Source organism: Miniopterus schreibersii (genome assembly GCF_964146895.1).
Source record: "Miniopterus schreibersii genome assembly, chromosome: X".
Classification (NCBI taxonomy): domain Eukaryota; kingdom Metazoa; phylum Chordata; class Mammalia; order Chiroptera; family Miniopteridae; genus Miniopterus; species Miniopterus schreibersii.
Window position 1 is genome coordinate 58,734,682 of NC_138104.1, and position 26,099 is coordinate 58,760,780.

Genomic DNA, 26,099 nt, shown 5'->3' on the forward strand with positions numbered 1-26,099 from the left:
ACAAATTTGTGTCGTATGAGTCAACTACAAATTCACATTATTAAACTCTGGGTGAGAGGTTACTCTTGTTCAGCTATCCTTTTGTTCATCTTTTGTGGATCCCATTCCGCCAGACCGCCAGCAATTCAACTTCCCTCTTTACCTTAAAATCTCTGTAGCTTCACCTTTCCTCTTTTCCTCTTGTCCATAAGGGGCTAATGCTGTCTTTAGGAACCAAGGCTATCTCTTTTACCATTCCACTTTTGCTACGGATCCTGCCCCCACCCACATTCTTCCAGGCCTCACTCTATCAATTATCCTCCCTGTCATTAGCAGTTATAATTTTTCACTCTACTGGTGTCCTTCTCCTATCCTATAAACACCTTCCCCCATCCATGTTTTATCTCTTTTTGTTCTATGCTATAGTGGAAATGGCACCAAACCTGGGAATTTGAAGACCTGAGTTCAAATCCTAGCCTGTACTCACTAGCTATATAACTTGGACAAGCCAATTTCCTTATCTCTAAAATGGGGATATTTGCTTCGTGGGGTTGTTAAGAGATCAAATGGAACAACATACATGGAAGTGCTTTGTAAGCAGCAATATAATACAAATATTATTAGCTGATAAGAATGCTGAGTCTAGGAGCTAGATGATGTTCCACCAATTAAGAAATTGGTGACCCCAGGTTTGTCTGACTCCTAAATCCAAGCCTTTTCTGCATACCACATTGCTTCCATCCTCCGGGTGACCACTCTGTCCCTCCCAAATACAACTCAAGCACCTACTATAATCCAATTATTGGGCACCAAGAATACAGTGATACAATTGGGATACTAAAGATGCAATTAGTCATGGTCTCTGACCTTTAGGAATCTCATGTCTAGACAATAATATACAGTTATTGTAAGTACCATAAACTAAGTGCTACAGTATGGGGGGGTGGGCGACAGGTAAGGAGAAGCTTCAAGGAGGACATGACTTTTGCTCTCTTCCCCAGGCTTCTGCAAGTACTTCTATCTGTACCTTGTTGAGTCTTTTACCTTTGGTTGCTCTTTCATTTCTCTTTCTTCTCCCTTAACTTGCCCCCAAGGTTTTATCCTCGGCTTTTTTCTCTCTACACATTATTCCTTGGCAAACTATACAAACCCACCAAAGCACCTGAATTTTTAGCACTAGTCACAAAACTGTCTCACAAGTTTTAGTTACACATTTCCACCTGTCTATGGAGATGGCTATCCAGTTGTCACTTTAGAAACTAAATTCAGTAAATCTAAAATTAGACTCATTGCTTACCTAGCTCCTACCCTCCGATTTCTTTCAAAAGAATGGAGGTGCAGTCAATCAACCAGACTTACACTTACTCCTCAAAGATGGGAATTAGAGTAAAGAAGAAACAGGTTTTGAGAGAGGTGTTTTATGTGTGATGGCCTCAGTATGCAAAGTTGTGGGGTAGGGGAGGGAGGACTTACAAAAAGTAAATAAGGAGATGAACACTTATTTTTCTATTCACAGAAATGCTTCTTGTAAAAATAATGTATCTGATAGCTGTAACTTCATTTTTATTCTTCCCAGTTGAAGTACTATTTTAACATGTTAACTTTTCTTTCTGCCTCTCTTCCCTTTCAATATTCTATACGCATCACTTCCTTATGCAGACCTCTGAGCTTCTGCCAAACCAGACTACTCTCCATTCCCTGTACATATCTCAAACTGCCTTGGGATTTTGCTCATGTTGTTCCTCCTGCTTGTCAACAATAAATATTTCTTGAGCATCTTCTATATGCCAGGCCCTGTGCTAGGCATACCACAATGAACAAGAGAGAAATGGCTCCTGACCTCATGGAGTATACATTCTAGCAGGGGAGAAAGGTCAATGAAGAGCATTCCATGCAAACATAACATGCACAAAAACTCTGTAGAAGGAAGGAGCTGAGTCTGTTCAAAGAACTAAAAGGCATTCTGGCTAGTGTTGCTCAGTGGTTAGAGCGTCCGCCTGTACACTGAAGGGTCACAAGTTTGATTCCCAGTCAAGGGCACGTACCTGGGTTGTGGGTTTGCTCCCTGCCCCTTGGTGGGGCATATGCGGGAGGCAACCAGTCGAAGTGTCTCTCTCACATCAATGTTTCTCTCTCTCTTGCCCCCTCCTTTCCTCCCTCCCACTCTCTCTGAAAAGCAATGGAAAAAATTTCCTTATGTGAGGATTAATAACAACAAAAAAGAACTAAAAGGCTACTGTGGCTGGTCTAATGAGCAAAGGGAATGTGATACACAAGACTGGAGAGAGGCAGGTGCCAGATCATGCAGGGCCTTGTAGTTAGTCTTTCGGCTATTTCAGGTGAGAGATGCTGGTGGCCTAGACTAAGGTATGATAATGGAGATGGAGAGAAAAAGACAGACATAAGATACATTTTGTAGCTAGAATTGGCAGGCCTTGCTGATGGACTGGATGTGGAGATTCAGAAGGGAGGAACTGAGGCTAACTTCTAGGTTTCTGGCTTAAACACCTGGTGAACAGTGATAAACCTTCTAAGATGGTGAAGTCTTGGGTATGGGAGATATTTGCTAGTTTAAAAGCCAAGGGTTCAATTTAGGGCATGTTAAGTTTGAGATGTCTCCGAAACATCCATGTAGGGCAGATTTTCAACTGGTGTGCAGCAAGAATTTTTAAAACATGCAATACCTGACTAGTCAGGGGCACTGACCCCTTTTCCCTTAGATTGTCAAATAAAAAGATGACAACAGCCAACACAAAAATAGTTACCTGGTGTGATTTAATCAAAATTAGACCTATTTTTTTGTCAGATAGGCAAAAAATATTTTTGATGTGTCGCAGTATTTTAGCAATCAGTTTACATGTGCCATGAATTGAAAAAGGTTGAAAATCATTGATATAGGGTGTTGGAAGTGTGAGTCTGAAGGTTAGGAGAGGTCTGGTCTAGTGATACCTCATTTGTCAGGCATGTAAAGAAAATGCTCAAAGATCAAGCTTTCTAGCCAAAGAAATGCAAATCAAAACAATGAGATACTTTTGTTTGCCCAGTTGGACTTTCTAAGTGTTAACATCCAAGACCAGTGCAGTGGGACACACTCTGCAATTTGTTATTGTGGAAAGCAACACGTTGTTACCATCTAGAGTCTTAAAATATTCTAGAAATCTATCCTAAGGAAACCGTGACAGATGCAGTTAAAGATGTTCGTTTGAGCAAAAAAGAAAAAAAAAAGAGAACTCAAGGACATGGACAACAGCGTGGTGATGGCAGGGGAGGGGGGTGTAGAGGTGGGGGAGTGGGGAGTAGAGGGGTGGAAGAAAAGAGGGCATAGAGGGGATAAATGGTGATGGAAAACAAAAATTTTTTAAAAGATATTTGTTCTTAACATTATTTAGAATAGCAAAAACAAACAAAAACCCAAACCATAAATAGTCTAAGTATTTGACAATAAAATGTTTAAATACTTATGGTATAACTATGGGATGAAATATTATGTAACCATTAAATACCATGGTTTCAAAAGACACAGGGAGATGCTCGCAATATGTTAGGTTACAAAAAGATTTAAAAAAAACTATATTTACAGTATTATTCCAAATTTATTAACTAAAATAACTACATATCTGGAAGGAAATACATCATAAAGTTAACAAAGGTCATCTCTGAGTGCTAGGATTAAAGATTATTTTAATTTAAAAAATATTCCTCTTTTTTTCCAACTTTCTACAATGAGTGTTACTTTTACATTCAGGAAGTTCTGTAATCTCTATTTTTAACCATCCTTTAAGGCTCATCTCAAATGCTATTACCTTCTGAAACCTTCCCCATCCCTCCAACCAGATGTGAGCACTCCCTGGTCTTTCTCCACAACGCTGTTTGTTATTCTATAACATATGCAGTCTTTTTTTTTTTTTTTTTTTTTTGGTATAATTCTTTAGATACCAAATTCATTGTTTAAACTACCTATTATATGCCAGTGGGTTGCCTTCACCTTCTTACAAAGGACATGATGCTGAATTCCACTTCCTGTAAGTCTATCCCATTTCCTCAAAAATCATTTACTCTCTCACTAGTCCCTAACCATAATTTATTATTCTTTATAGTCCTCACCACCTGAAATTACATTATTATTTAGTAGCTTACTGTCTCCTCACCAAAATAAAAGCTCCGTGAGGTCCTAGACTTTGTCTGGTTCTCCATTACCTAGAACAGTTCCTGGCACACAGGACAGGGTCAATAAATATTTGTCAAATGAATCAATCAATTTTCAGCTTTCTAGATCTTGTCTCTCCTGAGTTTCATGCTACCAGATACCTCTACTTGGATGTCTCCTAGGCAATTTAAATGCAACATGTCTCAATACCAAATTCACTCTCCCCCTATCCTCTGATCTATTCTTCCTCCTCTATTGTCCATCTTAATGAGTTCCACAGCCATCTACCTAAGTCAGGAATGGGGATATCCTCCTTGCTGCTTTCTTCTACCCCATCTCCCTCAACGGACTAGTAACCAGGTTTTCTGTACATTCAACCCCCTAAATAAATATACTTCCCATCCCTTTTGCCATTACACTGCCATAGTGAGGCCTTATCACCTCTGTGAACTAATGGGATCTACTCTTCTCCCTCACATTGCTTCCTAACTGCTACCAGAATATACTGGTTAAAGTGCAAATATGGCTATGCTCCTCTTAAAAAAGAAAAGAAAAAACAGTAGATCCCAATCATCAACCAAAGTCTAAGCTCTTTAACATGGACTACCTGTAAGGAACATTTACAGAATATTTACTATATGCCAGATACTGTCCTAGCAGTGTTATGTGCTTCACCTTATACTTCTGAACCCTATGACAAAGATATTGCTATTACTTAGATTTCACATATGAGGAAACCTGAGGCCCAGATAGGTTAAATAAGTTACCCAAAGTCCAACAGCTTATAAGTGAAGCTGGGTCTCAAACCCAGGTCTCTGACTTCACAACCTGTACTCGCTACAAAGATGTAACAGTAGCTGACTTTGGGTGCTTACTGCATCAGGCACTGTGTAAGTGCTCTTTTATGTATGAGAAAGGGCCTGTTATCCAATTTTAAAGCTGGGGAAATTAAGGCACCGAGGGGTTAAGCAACATACCCAAAGTGAGTAAGCGAATGGTGGAGCTGGGATTCAAACCCGTTCCCCACATTCTTAGCAATGAGGTTGTTCCTTCACCTTTCTCACACCCTAAGTTCCCCTAGGACTGAATGCTACATCATTCTTCAGCATCATTCCTTCCCCCTCCCCATCACCCCCTCTGTATTCTAACATCACCTAATTGCTTATAGTTATTCCCAACCCACATATCCCCACCCCAGCACAGCTCTTTAATGCACCTGTAGCTTACTAATGCTATCTCTGCTACCTAATGCTCTCCTTTCCTCTTTTTCTAGATAATATTCCTATTCATCACAGGAGTCACCTCTTCCAGGGAGCCTTCTCCTCTCTCCTGTTCTCTCTTTGGTTAGGTGCTCCTCCTGTCTGCTCTCACAGTACCTTGTACATCTTTCTATCAACATCATTTTATATTGATACCGTTTATATGCCTCATTTCCTCACCAGACTGTATGTTCCTCTGAGGCAGACACCACCCATACTCACAGAAACACACATGCTCAGTTTGTACCCCCAGTGACTAGCACAGTTCCTAGACATTGTGAGCACTCTGAATGCTTTTTAAAAACTAAACTGAGAGCAAGCAACTTGTTCCAGGTCACAGGATGAAGCTGCGCCGGTACTAAGATTAGTTCCGGATGTTGCACACCTGGTCCAGTATTGTTAGAACAGAGCATCTCAATCAATGGATTGGAAATGGACTACAGCTACAAGATACTGTGCCCTTCAGAGATATTTACCCCACTGTACCATACAAATATTGCCATACTGCAATGTGGGAGAGATTGGGAGACACTCTGCCAAACTACACTGCTGCTGTTGGCAACCATAAGGAGTCTAATGGTTTGGTATGATCATCTCAACAAAGGTAGAAGGTTCTTGAAAAACTCAGTAGTGAGTTTGCTCGAACCAGGGCCTATGCGCAATAAAACACGAAGAGAGTGACATACACCATTGTCCATCCCCCCCCCCCAAAAAAAAACCATGCACCCTCCCCAACAGCACTTGCCATTGGGCAGTTTTCAAATAATTACTGACCTACCTCTCTATTTTAGCCTGTCTTTGAGATGCCATAGCAACGAGGCTAGGATGGGCCATGGAGGAAGTAGCAGTGTTATTTTCAGCTGAGTTGTTCTTCGTTTTGGGCAATTCAAACTCTGCCACATGATAGTGTTGGCACTGAGTTAAGTAGTTTAAAAAGTGTTCCCGAGCCCACTGCAAATGATCTAGGCGCTTGCTGGGGTTGACTTGTTTCACGGTGAGCGCTCCTTGAAATGCTGGCACCATCAGGTACTTCAGATCGGTGGAAGCAATCTCTTCCAAATCTTCATTTTGGCTGGAAAGTGCAAAGAGGAGGCTGTGAAGCCTGGCTAGGCATTGAAATTGTGGCCCTTCCTTCCTGGGGTGGGGGATGAGGCAAAGGGAGGAGGCAAGCGGTGCAGCGGCCAGTTGTTTTTTTTTTCAATCAAAGTGGCTGGGGGCTCATACCCAATGACTCCGCCAACAGCTGATACTAGGTAACAAGAGTCGTGGGATATTGACTACTCGGAAGAAAGGTGGAGAATGTAAACAACGTACTCGAGATCACGGTGGGAGGTAGGCATGAAAGGTCCCTAGTCTTAGTCTCCTCCACCCAAACTCAATGGCTCCACCCTTGGTAACCATTATTACCTACGCAGTCAGCTATCCCCCGAGCCCCATACCTGAACAAGTCGAGCTGCGATAACATTTCAGCAGCCTGCTTAAGAAGCTGTAGTCCTTTCAACACCTTCTCTTGAACTACCCGGGAACCGGTGGGCTCAGCCGCTACTTCCACTTCGTCCAGAAGCTGCTTGCTGATATCGAACAGCTCGGGGAGCCGCGGCAGCAGCTGCTCGTCTTCTTCGGCGGCTGCCATCTTGAGGGAAGGAGGAACACGGAGGACCTCACTTCCGGGGTTAAAGGCAACGTAGGTACAGAACTCTGCGAGAACCTACGAAACCGGAAGGGGCGCTGCCTTGGTTCAGTCGCACCATTGTTACCGAAGCACGTGAGAAGCTCCTGGAGCTGCTTTTTGTCGGCCCTGGCAACCGTTTCCACTGACTCATTTGACCAGGTTGCCCTTACAAGTAGGCCTCGGTGAAAAACCAGCGCACGAGCAAAACCCTCGGCGCTGTTTTACGGCTTACTCCTCGTCGCCGACGATGGGCTAGGAATTCCGTGGGCCCGGAGACCCGGTTATGGCGAGGCTGAATACCGAGCGGGCCGCGGCTCGCTGTGCGCCTTACCCCTCCCAGCGAGGGGCCGCGGCAGCCTGGGCTCCAGTCGCCGCGCCGCACACTTGGCCTGCAGGTCTGGGCGAAGTGACAGTGGCGCCCCACTCAGGCTTGTGTCCAGCCACAACTGGAGCCCCGGGAATCCTCCCACCTAATCCTCTCCCGCCCACTTCCCCTCCACGTCACTCCTCTCCACAAGCTTCTTTCGAAAGTTTGTGAAACTTTCCGTGACACCGCCCTCCCCCAGCCAAGCACAGTTATGTGCATCCACAAATCTATATCCCTTACCAGAATGAGTCTGATTAATTTTTGCAACCCTCTGGCTAGCCCAGTGTTATTAAGTGCTCAGTGTCGTTATATGAATAGAAAAATAAGTGATGGGCTTGGAAAGCAGCCCAATTATGCAGAACTCGTGCTGTTCAATACGTAGGTACTAGCCACATGGGGCTATCGAGTCCTTGAATGTGGCTATTTTGAATTGAGATGTGCTATAAATGTAAAACAGACACCCGGAGTTTGAAAAATTATTACTAAACAAGAAATACGATATCTCAATAATTTTTACACTGACTACGTTGTTGAAATGCTGTCATTTTGTATATATTGGGTGAAATATATTAAAATTAATTTCACTTGTGTCTTCACTTTTTTCATGTGCCTACTAGAAAACTTAAATTTACATATTGGGCTCACATTTGTGGCTTACATTATATTTCTGGGCAGTGCTGATGTAAAAATATAATTTGGGGATGTCACTGCTTTGAACAAATCAATATAAATATATACTGATTACCTTAGGACACACCCCAAGTTGTCCTAGGGGATTTAAGTTAAGGAGAATGCACCTTGGCTGGCCTGGAAAATAAGCTTTTAAACTAAATGTAGTTGCGAAAAAAATTTTCATGTAAAAACAACTAGAGGGCAATATAGGACAGTATATAACTAGGGGATGTGTCACATTGCACAGGCTGTTGGAAAACTAAGAAATGACAAGTCATTCTATGCTAGGAATTCAGACAGCTTCTAAGACATGATATGCTGTCACAGAATTTCAAAGTTGGAAGGAGACCTCAAAAATCAGAGGAAAAAACTGACACCAGAAAGTTAAGTGACTTGCCCAACCAGTTGTGACAAAGCCAGTGTCTTCTAAATTCAATTGTTTTTACTCAATCTTAAATTGAGCTGGATTTAAAAAGATAGGACCTTTTATGTGGGGCAGAATGAAGCCCTTAGCTAAAACAATGCTTTGCAAGAGGGAGAGCAGAGTGGAACACAAATGTAGGTTGAAAAAAGCCTCCCAGGTGATTCTAATAAACCTCCCCCTTGCAACTCCTCACTTTACAAGCTGAGGGGGAAGGGAGACTCTGGCAAATTACCTAGTATTTGATTTGTCTGGCACTTCTAATGACTCTAGTAAACAACCTTTAGGGTCAGCCTTGGCCAGGGATACAAAGAAGTAAGCTAGCACTTGTGGAGGAGACTTGAAAACTCAGTAATTGTGAAATTAAAGAAATTTTGTTCCTGTGCACTTGCTTGGATTAAGGCATATCTTTATTGTTGTCTAAGAGAAAAAAATATTCAGAATTTGAATTTGGTCCTGAACTTTGTAAGCCATCTTTTCTATGGCTTCCGAAATGACAGTCTTTATGGGAGTTGCCAGTTACTTTCAGAGTGCATATTATATATTTGAATTATTATAAGCATTGCATTGTATCTTATTTTGAGATGATACCAAGATTAAAAAGTAAAAAAAGTAATATAAATTAGTTTTTTATTGTGTTTCTATTTGTGAACACTTTATCACATTAAATCCCTGTTGTGTATGGAAGATTTTTATAAAATCTTAGTTTAGGGGAACTGGAAGGGCCCTCAGAAATCATGTAAGCATAATGGTACTTAAACTTTTTGTAGTAGCAGAATTTCCAAATCAAGTTTTAGATAGGTCATGATTTCTAAAAGGGCTGCAGTGTTGGAAGTGGATACACAGAAGCCTGCTTTGCCAACTCAGCCCATCTTTTCCCTAGCCTTGGATAACTGTGGGTGCCACGGCACCCATGACACCAACGTTGGGTGTCTGAGGGACTCAAGGGTTCTAAATAACAGTGTAAAAAGCACTAATCTGGCACAGCCCCCTCATTTAGCAGTTGAGGAAACTGAGACCCTGAGAAGTTACTTGCCCAAGGTCACACAGCTAAAGAAGACTAACTGGGCAACAGTATATAGAGTGAGTTGGGACGAGGAGAAACTAGAGTTCAGAATAGTCTAAAGCATTTTAAATCATCTATGCACAACCATGGAAATGAGATGACCTTTTAAGTATTTCCTGATGTGACTCACTGGTAGAGATGATGGATGTTCTTTTGTCTTGTATGGATCTTAATACATATTTATTATCTTGGATAATTGTGAAGTTCATGAAAGAAATGTTAAAGTAGACCTTTTCCTGACTGTCTGAATTGAGGCGCTTGGTTGGCAGTTTAGACCTTCTTTGGTCAGCTTTAGAGGGTCTAGTGCTGTTTTTCTTGAGCAAGTAATATTCTACTGACATTTGTACCTGTAATACCAGCAATAACACTAGATGAAATCAAATTGTGTACAGTTTAATTTGCCAAAATTTTTTATGGAATAATTACTTAATCCTTAAGTGTTGAAACTATCTTTACTAAGTAGTATTGATATTTGAACTTGCCTGCTAGTGTCAAGAACTTACATTAAGCCATGAAAGGAAAAACTCCATCCAATACAATGAAGCTTGCATTAAATGAAAGATTTCAATTCCTACTTCTATATCCAACTCTGAGGAATGTGGTACAGCACTTAAAAATACTCTGGAGACCTGGATTTGAGTCCTACCTCTGCTACTGAGTAGCTGAGTGGCTTTGCAGAAGTCCCTTCCTTCTTTCCACATTCATTGTGTGCTACCTGAATGCTAGGCCCTGAGAATTCAAAGAACAAGACAGAGGGTTTGAGCCCTTAAGGGGCCCATAGTTCAACAAAAGAGACAGATAAACAAATAATCAAATAGTGATTGGGTAAGAATGAAGGGAATAACTGGCACTGCGGGGTCATTCTCTTAAAGGTCAAACTCCATACCTGACTTAGGAGATCCTTTCTGATCTAACATCCTCCCTGCCCCCTCTTTCATAGATCCTAACCTCTACTTTAGGAGACTCTCCTAGTTCTCCAAACCTATCACATTCTCTTAGGCTTTCATGCATTAACATGGGACGTGCCTTCTGCTTGGAATGTCCATCTCTCCCTTGTCTGCCTGGCAAATTTCTATTAATTACTTAGGATCTGACTCAAGGATCACTTCCTCCAGGAAGCATTTCCTATCTTTTGCCTGCAGGTGAGGTGTGCTACTCTTAGCTGTTACAGCACTTTATTCGTCTCCCTATGCTAGTATTGGACTACGGTTTTCTTTAGTCACAGTTGTCTCACTAGATTGAGATATTGAGGCCAAGGAGAGTGTCTTATATGTCTTTGTTTACCTCAGCACAGCACTTGACACCTGTTAGGTAGGGGCTCAATGTTAAATGAATAATGTTGCATAATAATAATACCAAACCATCTCTGAGTACTCACTTCCTGCCAGGAGACTATGCTAAGTACTTTACATGCATTTTCTCAACAACTGCCATAGGAAATAGGTGTTGTTATATATACCCTTGTTTTACATATGAGAAATTGTGGCTCAGAGAGGTTAAAGTAATTGGCCCAATAGTTTTCTCTTATACTGGGATTTGAATGCAACTTCATTTAATCTAGTTTCCAGAGCCTGTGATCTTAACCACTAAACTATACTACAAAAGGGGGAAATAAAAGACCTACTGAAAAACAAAAGAGGAAATGGACACGTAACAGACTTGTGCTAAAAAGTAAAAAGAAGCAAGACTGAATCAGTAGGCTGGCCCACCTTAGGGAGGATGTACAGTCAGCTAGAAGAGTGTAGACTTGATGTGCCATAAGCAATAAGGAGACATTTGATGCAACTAAATATTTATTGAGGACCAATTATGTGCCAGACACTGTATTAGCTACTGGGATATAAATATGCACAGTCTTGGCTCCAAAGGATCTAACTAGGTGAGGGAGAGAGACAACGAATGTTACGGTGATACACATAGAGTATGACAGAAACACCCAGGAGGAAGCCTCTCCAGAAATTCATAGATGTGTTCTCAAAGGAGACAAGGCCAAAATTCAGTCATGAATGGTAATACCATATGTAGGGAACCAGAAGCATCTCGATATTATTGGAACTTACAGTTGGAGACAAGAAGTAGGTCATTAATTATTTCAACGTGTACAGTAGTTTGGAAAAAAAAAAAAAGTAACCTCAAACAGCCCACGATACATTTTCCCCCCAAAGAACTAGGCAAAAGACATTCACAAAGCATTTTGAGTACATAAAAGCCAAGTTTATCTAACTAATCCAATATATTCATGGACAATCTGAAGATTCTGAGCTAAACTGATTTTTTCCCAAGTTAAGAACGCCATCAAACCAAGTTTCCATTTTAATCCCCAAATTATTTGTAACATAACCAATTCTCATCGGCCAGGGAGGCAAAAGCCCTTAAGGGCAAGATGTGGTTGGAACTTTTCAAACTGACTCCCCCTCAAGTGGTGCAATACAGTTACCTTCCCTGTACCAAGTCCCCGTCCCCCACCCCGTGAAGGAAGCAAAGACGGAAAGAGAGGTGGCAAAGCGGGGCGAAAGGTTGTTAAATTTTGAGTAAAACGAAGAAAAGAAAACCAGAGAAGGCCAAAGGAAAAAGTAGAGCCTACTGAGGAGACCCGGCGGCGGCTTTGGCTCGGGGTCCGGCGGCAACAGCAGCGGCAGCGGCGGCCAGCGACGGCTACAAAAAAGGCCTAGAAGAACCGCGGGGCGACGCCCCCCCGGGCGCCGGCTTCCAGCGGCTTCACTGAGTTGTAGTGCTCCCCGAAGCTGGAGGTGTAGCGCCTGTAGACGAGGGTAAGCGGCTTCTTGGTGTACTCCTCCCCGATGACGAGGACAGGCGACTCGGTCTGGATCACTTCGATGGGGGACTGCAGGACATGCGAAAGGGCCCTCAGCTCGAGTTGGCCTCCCCACGACGCGCAGTGCACGATGTTGTCGCAGTAGTTGAAGAAGCCGTCGCGGGTGTAGGCATCACCGGTTTCGGGGTCGCTGAAGAAGGGCAGGAAGTCGTCGACGTGCTTTCGCATGTAGTTGGCTGTGTGGCCCCGAAGGCTCTCCACGGTCACGGAGAACGACAGCTGGTCTTGGATGGCGCGGTACATGCAGTGGCTGTCGGCCGGGATATCCTTCATCTCCAGATTCTTGGCCTCCAGGATGACGGCTAGCTTCTCCTCCTCGTCGCGACGATAGTTGGCCAGGTACCCTACCTCGGCGTCAGCCGCCATCTTCTGGCGCTCTCTCTGGAGCGCCGCCCTTCTTTCGCGCCTTTTCTGGGCTCTGGAGAGGCAAGGAGGCTGGTTCTCAAGATCCATCTTGGCCAGACCCTCAGTGATGGAATCGAGGTTGCTGTTAGCAGGGAAAAGCTCTGTGAACTTCTCCAGATCCAGCTGATGCTTCTGCTCCAGTTCGGCCTCAAGGCGGGCCACATCAAGGAGCAACTGCTTTCTTTTCTTCTTGTCGCTCTTAGGGACCGCATTCTTCATGGCCTGGATGCGGTCCTGCAGGTCTTTTTTCTCGCGGAGGTGGCGTCGTTCCATCCGCTGATACTCAAGCTGCAAATCTTCCATGGTGTTTAGCGACTGGCGAGAACCTAAGTTTGGTAGCAGCAAAAGTACCCGCTACAGTTCCGACTAACAGCTCCAACCGCCCAACAGGTAGCGGATCCTCAGCCTCCAGAGGCCGCTGCTCTGTTCATTTAAGCCTCTGGTTGCCCGCCCCCTACTCATGGCCCTCTCTGCCATTGGTCACTGCCCCTATGGCCACGCCTCCAAACACGCCTGGCACTGGGATTGGCTGTTGGGAGACCCTAGATACGCCCCTATTAGACACCATAGCAACAGGTGTTTCCGCTTTAACGAGGTTTGAAATTCGGCCTGAAAGATCCAGCCTTTGCATGTTATGTGCAGCAACTGGGCTTGTAGAATTATTCATGGACTCTTACGCCCTACTTCATTTCCAAGCCTAAACACAATGCAGACACTGGTCGTGCTTGAGAAGCACATGACAAATATTATACCACCAGCTGAATGTACTGTGACGCTGGACTTAACATTACTTCTAATGTCCGGGAAGCAATGCAGCCTTTTCCAGTTTTTCAAATCTCTTGACTAGCGGACCCTTAATTTTGTGTATTAGAACAAAGACATTTCCTTGCGTTCCTGGGAACAGAGTTCTTTCAGTTTACGTTTCAAATCCACCCTGTCCCATCTCAGTGTAAAAAGGCCACAGCCACTCTCCTTAAAGCCATTCACTACAACTCCGCAGACCTCTCGGTTTGTGCCAACTGAATGCACCTTCCCTAAACTCATTTTCTCCTGGATTCCCACCTTCCAAAACGGGATCCCTAGCATTCCCGGGAAGCACTTCTTTATGATTATTTTGAGTCTCTAAAAGTTCTTTAAAAATTAAATTAAAAATTTAAAAGCCCTAAGCTCTTTCAAATATGTTCTCATCCTGTCCCATCCTGCTCATCTGTATCTTGAATTCCCAAACAGGAAGGCCCTTGAGACCACCTCTCCCTTGTTACAAATGAAGAAAGTGGACGTTTGTCCAAGTTGTTGTAAATATCAAAATTTCATTCCTTTTTTATTGCTAAGTAGTATTCCATGATATCGATGTATTGTAGTTTAACCATTCACCTGTTGAGGGGCATCTGGGTTGTTTTCAGTTTGGGTTTATTATGAATAAATCTGCTATAAACACCGGTATACAAGTTTTTGTGTGATCATAAGTCTTCATTTCTCTAGGGCAAAATGCTCAGGAGTGCAATTGCTGGGTCATATTATAAGTGTATGTGTAGGGTTTTTTTATTTCTTATTGCTTAACTGATTTTAATAACATGCCATAAACCCCCTACACTTGATAGAATCATTATGCACAATACATAGATGAATACTGTCTTCTTTTTAAAATATAAAATAAATAAGCAAGATGTGAAAATAGGCAAGTTTCCATTAAACAAATGAATTTTTTTTTAAAAAAAGGAAAATTATCATTTAAATAATATTCAAGTTTATTAAACAAATTTTAATATGTTTAGCTTTCATCAGCTTCAAGGTTTATGTTGCTCCCAAACTTTGCATATAGCTGAACTTTCTAATCTGCTAACACCCACTGAATGGATGCCACTCCGGATTCTAAGGCGTCAATTTCTCCTTGCAAATTTTTCTTTGCTTCTTCTAACATTTCCTGTGTTTATTCTTGAGAATGGCTAATGAAAACATCACCAATTTGATAAGGTACCATTAAGCAGTGTTCATCTGTGAGCATGATGTCCTCGCAGGAATCTTCTAAATTTTGGAGTTGTTTTTTTTTATGTCTATTTCTTCCTTAAGCTCTGTGATCCTACCTGTTCTGTGCAAATTTGTGTATCTCTTGTTCGTCTTCAAAAGGAACACCGACAGACATCTTCTGCAGCCCCCTCCTTCACGGTGGCCGCCATCTTGGGACTGGACCACCGGTGACCGTGAGGGGGCGAGGCGCCCCCGCGCTCCTCCCGGGGTCTTCCTCTCCCGGCCCTCCTCCCCCGCCATCTCTCACGGCCTGCTGGCCCACAACTCCCGCAGAAAGCAACACCGCCGCCACGTTCCCTCCTATGGGGTCTTCCTGTATGTGTAGTTTTTTTTTTGTTTTTTTGTTTTTTAATTTATCTTTATTGTTGAAAGACTTATAGATGTCCCCTTCTTTTCCCCACTGACCCCTTCTACTCTGCACCACCTCCCAGGCCTTCACCACACTATTCTGTGTCCATGCGTTATGCATTTATGCATATAAATTCTTTGGTTAATCTCTCCCCCTCACCCACCTCCGCATTCCTTCTGAGATTCATCAGCCTGTTGCATGCTTCTATGTCACTGGATCTATTTAGTTCATCAGTTTATTTTGTTCTTTAGATTCCACATATAACTGAGATCATGTGATATTTGTCTTTCTCTGCCTGGCTTATTTCCCTTAGCATAATATTCTCCAGGTTCATCCATACTGTCCCAAAGGGTATTAGATCCTTCTTCTTTACAGCTGCGTAGTATTCCACGGTGAAAATGTCCCACAGCTTTTTTGTCCATTCCTCTACTTATGGGCACTTGGGCTGTTTCCAGATCTCAGCTATTGTAAATTGGGCTGCTATGAACATAGGAGTGTGTAAGTTCTTTCTGATAAGTGTTTCGGGTTTCTTAGGATATATTCCTAGAAGTGGGATCACTGGGTCAAAAGGCAGCTCCATTTTTAATTTTTTGAGGAAACTCCATACTGCTTTTCATAGTGGCTGCACCAGTCTGCATTCCCACCAGTCAAAACCATCAGTTGGGCATATTTGTGTGGGTCTAGTTCTGGGTTCTCTATTCTGTTCCATTGAGCTACGTGTCTATTCTTCCACCAACACCATACAGTCTCAATTACTATAGCTTTGTAATAAGTCTTTCAATTCTGTTCTTATTTTCAAAATTGTTTTTCTATATAAATTTTAAAATAATATTGTCTATATCTACAAAAAATCTTGCAGAGATTTTCATAGGAACTGTGTTAAAACCGTATATCAATTTGAGGAGAATTGACACGTGGGTATGTATCACCAATTATTTAGATTTTGGTTGTTTTCTTTCATGATTGTTTCATAATTTTCAGCATATAAGTCTGGCACATATTTTGTTGGATTTACACTTAAGCATTTCAATTTTTGAGTGATTGTAAATGGTATTATGTATATATTTAAAATTTTATAATATGTTTTTATTGATTTCAGAGAGAAGAAGTGCATGCGTGCGAGAGAGAAACATCAATGGTGAGTGTGAATCATTATTCTGATGCCTTCTGCATGCCTCCCATTAGGGATCCAGCCCGAAACTCAAGCTGGTGCCCTGACCAGGAATCAAAGTGTGATTTTCTTGTTCATGGGTTGACACTCAACCACTGAACCATGCCGGGCAGGCAGTGGTGTTATATTTTTAATTTCAGCGTCCACATGTTTTTCTATTATATAGAAATACAGTAGACATTTATATGTTTATTGTGCAATGGAGGACCTTGCTCAACTGACTTACTATTTCTGGGAGTATTATTTTTGTGTGTAGTTTCCTTGGAATTTTCTATACAATGAATCATGTTATCCGTGAATAGAGACATTTTTATTTTATCGCTTGCAATCTATATACTTTCATTTCCCTCTCTTGCCTCACTGCATTGATTATAACTTTCAGGACTATGTTGAATAAGAGTGTTGAGGGCAGGCAGCCTTGCTTTGTTCTGGATCTTGGGGGAAAGCATTTCACCTTTCACCATTAAGTATCATAGTAGTTATAGGTTTTTTGTAGATGCTCTGTATCAAGTGGAGGAAGTTCCCCTCTGTTTGTAATTTTTTGAGAGATTTTAACATGAATGGTTTTGAATTTTGTCGGGTTTTTTCCTGCATCGATTGAACTGTTTGTGTGATTTTTTTTTGTAGCCTATTGATATGGTGGATAACACTGATTCATGGTCAAGTATTTGAACCAGTTTTATACTTGGTCATGGTTTACAATTCTTTTTATATATTGATAAATTCTATTTGCTAATATTTGTCAAGGATTTAAAAATCGACATTAGTGAGAGAGATTGGTCTGTAGTTTTCTTTTTTGATACTTTTTTGTTTGGTTTTGGTATCAGGGTAACACTAGCTTTATCAAGTAAATTTAGAAGTGTTCCCTCCTCTTCTGTTTTTCTGGAAAAGACTGTTTAAAATCAATGTTAATTCTTTGAATGTTTGGTGGGATTTGGAGTGAAAACACCTAGGTCAAAAGATTGCATTTTGGGGAGTTTTAAAGTAAAAAAATGTTTTCCTTGGTAGCTACAGTAATAATCACACTATGCATTTCATATTGTATGAATTTTGGTAGTTTGTGTTTTTTGAAGAATTTGTCCACCATGTAAGTAGTCAACCTTATGTGTGTGGAGTTGTTTGCAGTATTCCATTATTAGCGTTTCATGTCTGCAAGATTTGTAGTGATATTCCCTGCTTTATTTTTGATATTGGTAATTTGTGTTTTCTCTCTTTTTTTATTTGTTCTTTGTCAGTCTTATTAGATATTTGTCAATTTTATTGATCTTTTCAAAGAACCAGCTTGTTGTTTCATTGATTTTTCCCTATTGCTTTTCTGTTTTCAATTTCGTTGATTTCTGCTCTGTTTTCCTTATTTCTGCCTGATAGGGTGTAAGTCACTCTTCTATTTCTGGTCCTCGAGGTGGGAGCTTCGATGATTGATTTCGGACTTTACATCTTTTTCTAATGTATGCATTTAGTGCCATAAATCTGCTTCTCTGTATTACTTTAACTGCATCTCACAAGTTTTGATATATTGTATTTTTATTCTCATCCTGTTCAATATATAGAATTTTAGATTTCCTTGAGATTCTTTGACTCATGGATTATTGAGAAGTGAATTATTGGTTTTCAAGTGTTTTCAAATTTTCCTGTTATCTTTCTGTTACTGAATTCTAGTTTGATTCCTTTGTGGTTGGAGAATACACCCTGTATGATTTCAATTCTCTTAAATTTATTGGGGTTTCTTTATGGCCTAGAATCTGTTCTATTTTGACATATGTCCCATGGTCACTGGAAAAGAATGTGTATGCTGCTGTGGTTGGGTGATGTGTTCTATAAATGTTGTTTAAATCCCCCTGATGACTGATAGTGTTATCAACTTTTCTATATTCTTTCTGTCTAATTCTTCTAGTTATTGTTAACAGAAGAGTGTTGAAGTTTCCAACTCTAATTGTTGCTTTATCTATTTCTCTTTTCAGTTTTATCAGGCTTTGCTTCACATATTTTGCACCTCTGTTGCAAATCCCACACATTTAGGATCACTTTGTCTTTTTGGTGGATTCACCCTTTTAGCATTATGTAATGCCCCTTTCTGTCTCCGGTAATTTTCTTTTTCTTTGCTCTAACATCTACTTTATTTGATATTAATATAACCACTATTTTTTCTTTATTAATATTTGCATGATGCATATATATATTTCTATCTTTTTACTTTCTTTTATATATATATATCTTTATTGATTTCAGAGAGAGGAAGGGAGAGGGAGAGAGAGAGCTAGAAACATCAATGATGAGAGTCATTGATCAACTGCCTCCTGCACACCCCACACTGGGGACGGCGCCCGCAACGCAGGCATGTGCCCTGACCAGGAATCAAACCGTGATCTCAATGCTCAGCTGCTGAGCCACGCTGGCCGGGCTATCCTTTTACCTTCAACATCTAATATTATATTTTAAGTGAGTTTTTATCTCTAGTTGTGTCATAGTTTTTAATCCACTCCGCCAATCTCTGTTTTTTAATTGGCATATATAGATCATTTACATTTAAGGTATCATTAATATGATAGGGCTTAAGTATGCCATTTAATTTTTTGTTTTCTGTTGGTTCTGTGTTAATTTTTTTTTTCTGCCATCCTTTGGGTTCCTTGAACTTCTTTTTTAGAATTCTATTGTGATTTATCCGTAGTGTGTGTGAGTGTATGTCTTTGTATAACTTTTTTAGTGGTTACTCTAGGTACATTTGTGTGTGTGTGTGTGTGTGTGTATGTGTGAGTGTGCACGCACGTGCACGCACGCATGTGTGTATTATCAAAATCTATGGTGTTGTTATTTTATTTTATTTTAAATATATCTTTATTGATTTCAGAGAGAGGAAAGGAGAGGGAGAGAGAGAGAGATAGAAACATCAATGGTGAGAGTCATTGATCAGCTGCAGCCTGCAACCCGGGCATGTGCCCTGACCGGGAATCGAACCCCGATCGCCTGGATCCTAGGTCGATGCTTAACCACTGAGCCACGCCCGGCCGGGCTATGGTGTTGTCATTTTACCAATTTGAGTGAAGCACAGAAACCTTAGCTCTTTTTGCATCCCTTTACCCTTACCCACTTCACAATACAATTGTCTCAAATGTCCTCTACATGCATTCAGAACCACATTAGTTTTCTAATTTTTGCTTCAACCTTCAAACATAACAGACAACTCAATAGGACAAGGAAAATCTATTGTTTCTACATAGTTTTGCTTGTTATGTTCTTCCTTTCTGAGTTTCCAAGATTTCTTCTTTTATCTTTACTGTTTAAAAACTTCATTTAGCCATTCTTTCAAGCTGATCTCCTTGTATAAGTTCTCTAAGTTTTCCTTCATCTGAAAATGTCTTGATTTCCCTTTTATTCCTGAGGGATATTTTCCCCAGAGGGGTTCACTATTCCTTTCTTTCATAACTTGAAAAATGTTGTGTTACATTTTGTTGGCCTCCATGGTTTCTGATGAGAAATTTACTGTCTTTCAAATTGTTTTTCCTTTTATTGATAAGATTTTGCTTCTCTTTCTGCTTTCAATAATTTTTTTCCTGGTATTTAGTTTTCATATATTTCACTATGATGTGTCTTGGTGAGGATTTCTTTGGATTTATCTCATTTGGGTTTGCTCAGCTTCTTGACTCTGTAGGTTTATCTCTTACCAAATTTGAGACGTTTTCCACCGTAATTTCTTTGAGTACTTTTGCTCTGTTGTTGTCCTAAAGGCCCCTGAATCTCTGTTCAATTAAAAAACATTTTTAATAAGTTTTATTTGGGAGGGGTTCTTTTTTACAAATTCTATTTTTCAATTACAATTTGCATTCAATATTATTTTGTATTAGTTTCAAGTGTACAGCATAGTGGTTAGTCATCATATACTTTACAAAGTACCGCCCTTGATATTTCCAGTGCCCCCTGGCACTGTACACAGTTATTACAATATTATTCATTATATTTTCTATGTTGTACTTTACATCCCCATGACTATTCTGTAACTACCAGTTTGTGCTTCTTAATCCCTCACCTTTTCACCCAGTCCCTCTGGCAACTACCAGTCTGTCTATGTATCTATCAGTTTGTTTCTATTTTGTTTGTTCATTTATTTTGTTCTTTAGACTCTATGTATAAGTGAATTCCTATGGTAATTGTCTTTCTCTGACTGACTTATTTCACTAATACCCTCTAAGTCAATCCATGCTGTAGCAAAAGGTAAGATTTTGTTCTTTTTTTTTTTTTTGTAATCCTCACCTGAGGATGTGTTTAGAAAGAGTGAGGGAGAGAGGGAGAGAGAAAGAGACATCGATGTGAGAAACATCTGTTGGTTGCTTCCCATAGGCACCTTGACCAGGAATTGAACCCAAAACCTAGGTATGTACCCTGACCGGGAATTGAACCCACAACCTTTTGGTGTATAGGATGATGCTCCAACCAGCTGAGCCATCCTGGAAGGGCAAGATTTCATTCTTTTTTAGGGCTGAGTAGTATTCCATTCCATATGTGTACCACAGCTTTTTTCTTTTTTCTTTTAACCACTAGTCTATTGATGGACACTTGGGTTCTTCCATATCTTGACAATTATAAATAATGCTGGAATGAACAGGGGGTGTGTGTGTGTGCATATATTCTTTCAAATTAGTGTTTTAGGTTTCTTTGGATATAAACCCAGAAATGGAATTGCTAGGACATAAGGCAGTTCCATTTTTAATTTTTTGAGAACCCTCCATACTGCTTTCCACAGTGGCTGCACCAGTCTGCATTCCCACCGGCAGTGTACTAGGGTTCCCTTTTCTCCACATCCTCAACAGTACTTGTTTGTTGATTTATTGATGACCATCATTCTGATGGTGTGAGGTGATATCTCATTGTGGTTTTAATTTGGGTTTCTCTCATGATAACTAATGTTGAACATCTTTTCATACGTGTATTCGCCATCTGTATGTCCTCTTTGGAGAAATGTCTATTCAGGTCCTTTACCCATTTTTTTAATTGGCTTATTTGTTTTTTTGGTGTTGAGCTTTATGAGTTCTTTATAAACTTTGGATATTAACCCCTTATCAGGTGTATATTGGCGAATATGTTCTCCCATTCAATGGGCTGTCTTTTCATTTTTTTGGTGATTTCCTTTGCTGTGCAAAAACTTTTTAGTTTGATGAAGTCCCATTTGTTTATTTTTTTCTTTTGTTTCTCTTGCCTGAGGAGATATATCATAAAAAATATTAAGTGAGATATTGGGCCCAGCCGGGCGTGGCTGAGCGGTTGAGCATCGACCTAGGATTCAGGTGATCAGGGTTCGATTCCCTGTCAGGGCACATGCCCGGGTTGCGGGCTGCAGCTTATCGATGACTCTCTCATCATTGATGTTTCTATCTCTCTCTCTCCCTCTCCCTTCCTCTCTCTGAAATCAATAAAGATATATATATAAAAGAGATATTGGAAAGTTTACTTTCTATGTTTTCTTCTAGGAGTTTTATGGTTTTGAGTCTTGCATTTAAGTCTTATCCATTTTGAGTTTTATTTTTGTATATGGTGTAAGAAGGTGGTCTAGTGTCATTTTTTTTTTTTTTTTGGCATTTATTTTAGACTTCATTTTTTAGAGCAGTTTTAGGTGCATAGCAAAACTGAATGGAAAGTACACAGTGTTCCCATATACCCCTGCCTCCACACAGCAACAGCCTCTTCCACCATCAATATCTTGACCAGAGTGATACATTTGTCACAATAGATGAACTTACACTTATGACCACCCAAAGTTCCTAGGTTACATTGGGGTTCACTCTTGGCGTTGTACATTCTATGGGTTTGAACAAATGTATGATGACATGTATCCACCATTATAGTATCATACAGAATAGTTTCACTGCCCTAAAATTCCTCTGTGCTCCACATCTTCATCTCTCCTTCTCCTCTAGCCCCTGGCAACCGCTGGCCCTTAGTTTTGCCTTTTCCAGAATATCATATAGGTGGAATCATATAATACGTAGCCTTTTCAGATTGGCTTTTTTCACATGGTAATATGCATTTAAGGTTCTTTCATTTCTTTTTAGCATTGAATACTACTATTCCATTGTCTGGATGTACCACAGTTTATCCTTCTCCCACTGAGGACATCTTGGTTAGTTTCCAAGTTTTGGCAATTATCAGTAAAGCTGCCATAGCCCATTGTGTGCAGGTTTTTGTGTGGACTTAAGTTTTCAACTCATTTGGGTAAATATCAAGGAGTGTGATTGCTGGATTGTATATAGTAAGAGAATATTTAATTTGGTAAGAAACTGCAAAACTGTCTTCCAAAGTGTCTGTACCATTTTGCATTTCCACCAGCAGTGAATGAGAGTCCTTGTTGCTCCATATCCTTGCCAGTATTTGGGTGCTGTCAGTATTTCGGATTTTGCCCCCCTCCCCTCCCCTCCCCTCCCCTCCCCTCCCCTCCCCTCCCCTCCCCTCCCCTCCCCTCCCCTCCCCTCCCCTCCCCTCCCCTCCCCTCCCCTCCCCTCCCCTCCCCTCCCCTCCCTCTTTCTTTCTTCTTTCTTTCTTTCTTTCTTTCTTTCTTTCTTTCTTTCTTTCTTTCTTTCTTTCTTTCTTTCTTTCTTTCTCTCTCTCTCTCTCTCTCTCCTCTCTCTCTCTCTCTCTCTCTCTCTCTCTCTTTCTTTCTTTCCATTCTGATTATGCTTATTACGGTGTTTTTTTGGTCTCTTTTTGTTTTCCTAAATTTATCTTTATTGTTGAAAGTATTACACGTGTCCCTCTCCCCCCCCATTGATCCCCTCCACCCCCATAAACCCAACCCCCAGGCCTTCCCCATAACAATGTCTGTGAACATGGGTTAGGGTTATAACCATATAAGTTCTTTGATTAATCACTCTCCACCCACTCCCCCATCCCACCTTCCCTCTGAGATCCCTCAGTCTGTTCCATGCGTCTATGTCTCTGGATCTATTTTGTTCATCAGTTTATTTTGTTTATTACATTCCACATATGAGTGAGATCAGGTGGTACTTGTCTTTCTCTGACTGTCTTATTTCACTTAGCATAATACTCTCCAGTTCTCTCCATGCTGTGCCAAAGGATAAGAGATCCTTCCTTTTTACAGCTACATAGTATTCCTTGGTATAAATGTTTCACAGCTTTTTTTATCCACTCATCTACTGAAGGGCACTTGGGCTGTTTCCAGATCTTAACTATTGTGAATTGCACTGCTATGAACATAGGGATGCATCAGTTCTTTATGATTACTGTTTCAGGTTTCTTAGGATATATTCTTAGAAGTGGGATCACTGGGAAAAAGGGCAATTCCATATATTTAATTATTTAGGAAACTTCACACTGTTTTCCATAGTGGCTGCACCAATCTTCATTCCCACCAGCAGTGTACTAGGGTTCCCTTTTCTCCACTTCCTCACCAGCACTTGTCATTTGTTGATTTGTTGATGGTAGTCATTCCGGCAGGAGTGAGGTGGTATCTCACAGTTGTTTTAATTTGCAGCTTTCTGAAGATTACTGACATGGAGCATTTTTTCATATGTCTCTTGGCCATCTGTATGTCCTCTTTGGAGAAGTGTCTATTTAGGTCCTTTACCCATTTTTAATTGAATTGTTTGTCTTCCTTTTGTTAGGTTATATGAGTTCTTTACATGTGTCATTGGCAAATGTTCTCCCATACAATGGGCTCCCTTTTCGTTTTGTTGAAAGTTTCTTCTGCTGTGCAAAAGCTTTTTATTTTGATGTACTCTCATTTGTTTATTTTCTCTTTTGTTTCTCTTGCCCTAAGAGATTTATCAGCAAACATCAAACATATTGCTACGAGAGATGTCTGAGATTTTGCTGCCTAAGTTTTCTTGTAGGATTTTTATGGTTTTATGTCTTACATTTAAGTGTTTTATCTATTTTGAGTTTATTTTTGTGTATGGTGTAAGCTGGTGGTCTAGTTTCATTTTTTTTTTTTTTTTTTTGCATGTACCTGTCCAATTTTCCCAATACCATTTATTGAAGAAATTCTATTTTCTCCAGTATATGTTTTTGCATCCTTTGCCAAATATTAATTGAGCACAATGACTTGGGATTTCTGGGTTCTCTGTTCTGTGCCACTAATCTATATGTCTGTTCTTGTTCCAGTACCAGGCTGTTTTGAATACAGTGGCTTTGTAGTATAACTTGATGTCTGGTGTTGTGATCCCACCAATTTTGTTCTTACTTCTCAAGACTGCTGTGACTATTTGAGGTCCTTTTTGGTTCCATATTAATATTTTGGAATATTTATTTTAGCTCAGTGAAATATGCTGTTGGTATTTTAATAAGAATTGCATTTAATCTAAAGATTGCTTTGGGTGGTATGGACATTTTAATGATATTAATTCTTCCAATCCATGAACATGGTATATTCTTGCACTTGTTTATATCTTCCTCTGTTTCTTTTTTCAGTGTCCTGTAGTTTTCCAAGTCCTGGTCTTTTACATCCTTGGTTAAGTTTATTCCTAGGTATCTTATTTTTTTAGTTGCAATGAAAAATATTATTTTTTTTAATTTCTCTTTCTGAGAGTTCATTGTTGGTGTATAAAGATGCTATCGATTTTCAGATGTTAATTTTTTATCCAGCTACCTAGCCGAATTCATTTATCAAATCTAGTAGTACTTTGGTGGAGTCCTTAGGGTGGTCTATGTACAATATCATGTCATCTGCAAATAGTGACAGTTTTACTTCCTCCTTTCCAATTTGGATATCTTTTATGTTTTCTTCCTGTTTGATGGCTATGGCAAGGTTTTCCAGTACTATGTTGAATAAGAGCGGTGAAAGTGGACAACCTTGTCTTGTCCCTGATTTTAAGGGAAATTATTTTAGTTTTTCACCACTGAGTATTATGTTGGCTGTAGGTTTGTCATATATGGCTTTATGATGTTGAGGTATGTTCCCTCTATTCCCACTTTGCTGAGAGTTTTTAGAAAAAATTGGTGTTGGATTTTGTCGAATACTTTCCCCACATCTATTGATATGATGTGATTTTTGTCCCTCATTTTGTTTATGTGATATATCCCATTTATTGATTTGTGAATATTATAACCTGCCTTGCATCCCTGGAATAAGTCCAACTTGGTTGTGGTGTATGATCTTTTTAATATGTTGCTGGATCCGGTTTGCTAGTATTTTGCTGGGAAATTTAGCATCTATGTTCATCAGGGATATTGCTCTGTAATTATCTTTTTTTGTAGTGTCTTTATCTGGTTTTGGGATTAGGATGATGCTGGCTTCATAAAAAGAGCCTCAGGGTTTTCTCTCCTCTTGAAATTTCTGGAATACTTTGAGGAGAATAGGTGTTAAATCTTCTTTGAATGTTTGTTGTAAAACTTGCCTGTAAATCCATCTGCCCCTGGACTTTCAGTTGCTGGGAGTTTTTTGTGTACTGCTTCAATGTCATTAGTTGTTATTGGCCTATTCAGGTTTTCTGCTTCTTCCTGATTCAGCTTTGGAAGACTCTATGTTTCTTGGAATTTGTCCATTTCACCCAGTTTCCAGTGTGTTGGCATATAGTTACTCATGGTATTTTCTTACAATCCTTTGTATTTCTGTTGTGTCAGTTGTTATATTGCCTCTTTCATTTCTGATTTTATTTTTTTTGAATCCTCTCTCTTTGTTTCTTGGTGAGTCTGGCTAAAGGTTCATCAATCTTACTTATCTTTTCAGAGAACCAGATCTTGGTTTCACTGATCTTTTGTATTGCTTTTTTAGTCTCTATGT

At 40.3% G+C, this 26,099-nt stretch overlaps 2 protein-coding genes and 1 pseudogene across 6 annotated transcripts in view; all 3 read right to left on the reverse strand.

Moving 5' to 3' along the window:
• Positions 1-7,529, reverse strand: part of IGBP1 (immunoglobulin binding protein 1) — a 40,052-nt gene extending 32,523 nt beyond the window's left edge. The window contains exons 1-2 of one of the 4 annotated variants that reach the window (XM_081125308.1): positions 6,825-7,529; positions 6,164-6,457 (exon numbers count right to left, since the gene is read on the reverse strand). In XM_081125308.1, the coding sequence (XP_080981434.1) occupies positions 6,164-6,457; positions 6,825-7,018 (488 nt within the window). In that variant the 5' untranslated portion in view covers positions 7,019-7,529. The remainder of the gene's footprint in view (positions 1-6,163; positions 6,458-6,824) is intronic. The other 3 variants (XM_081125310.1, XM_081125311.1, XM_081125309.1) reach the window with 3 other exon arrangements.
• Positions 7,530-12,251: 4,722 nt separating this feature from the next.
• OTUD6A (OTU deubiquitinase 6A) lies at positions 12,252-13,127 on the reverse strand (the record flags this gene model as incomplete). The annotated part of the gene is made up of 1 exon (XM_081125939.1): positions 12,252-13,127. The coding sequence occupies one exon, from the start codon at positions 13,125-13,127 to the stop codon at positions 12,252-12,254; it is 876 nt and encodes a 291-aa protein (XP_080982065.1).
• Positions 13,128-14,595: 1,468 nt separating this feature from the next.
• Positions 14,596-15,001, reverse strand: LOC308551447 (prefoldin subunit 4 pseudogene; annotated as a pseudogene). Its single transcript has one exon. The product of its transcript is annotated as a prefoldin subunit 4 pseudogene (transcript).
• Between the last annotated feature and the right edge of the window lie 11,098 nt (positions 15,002-26,099).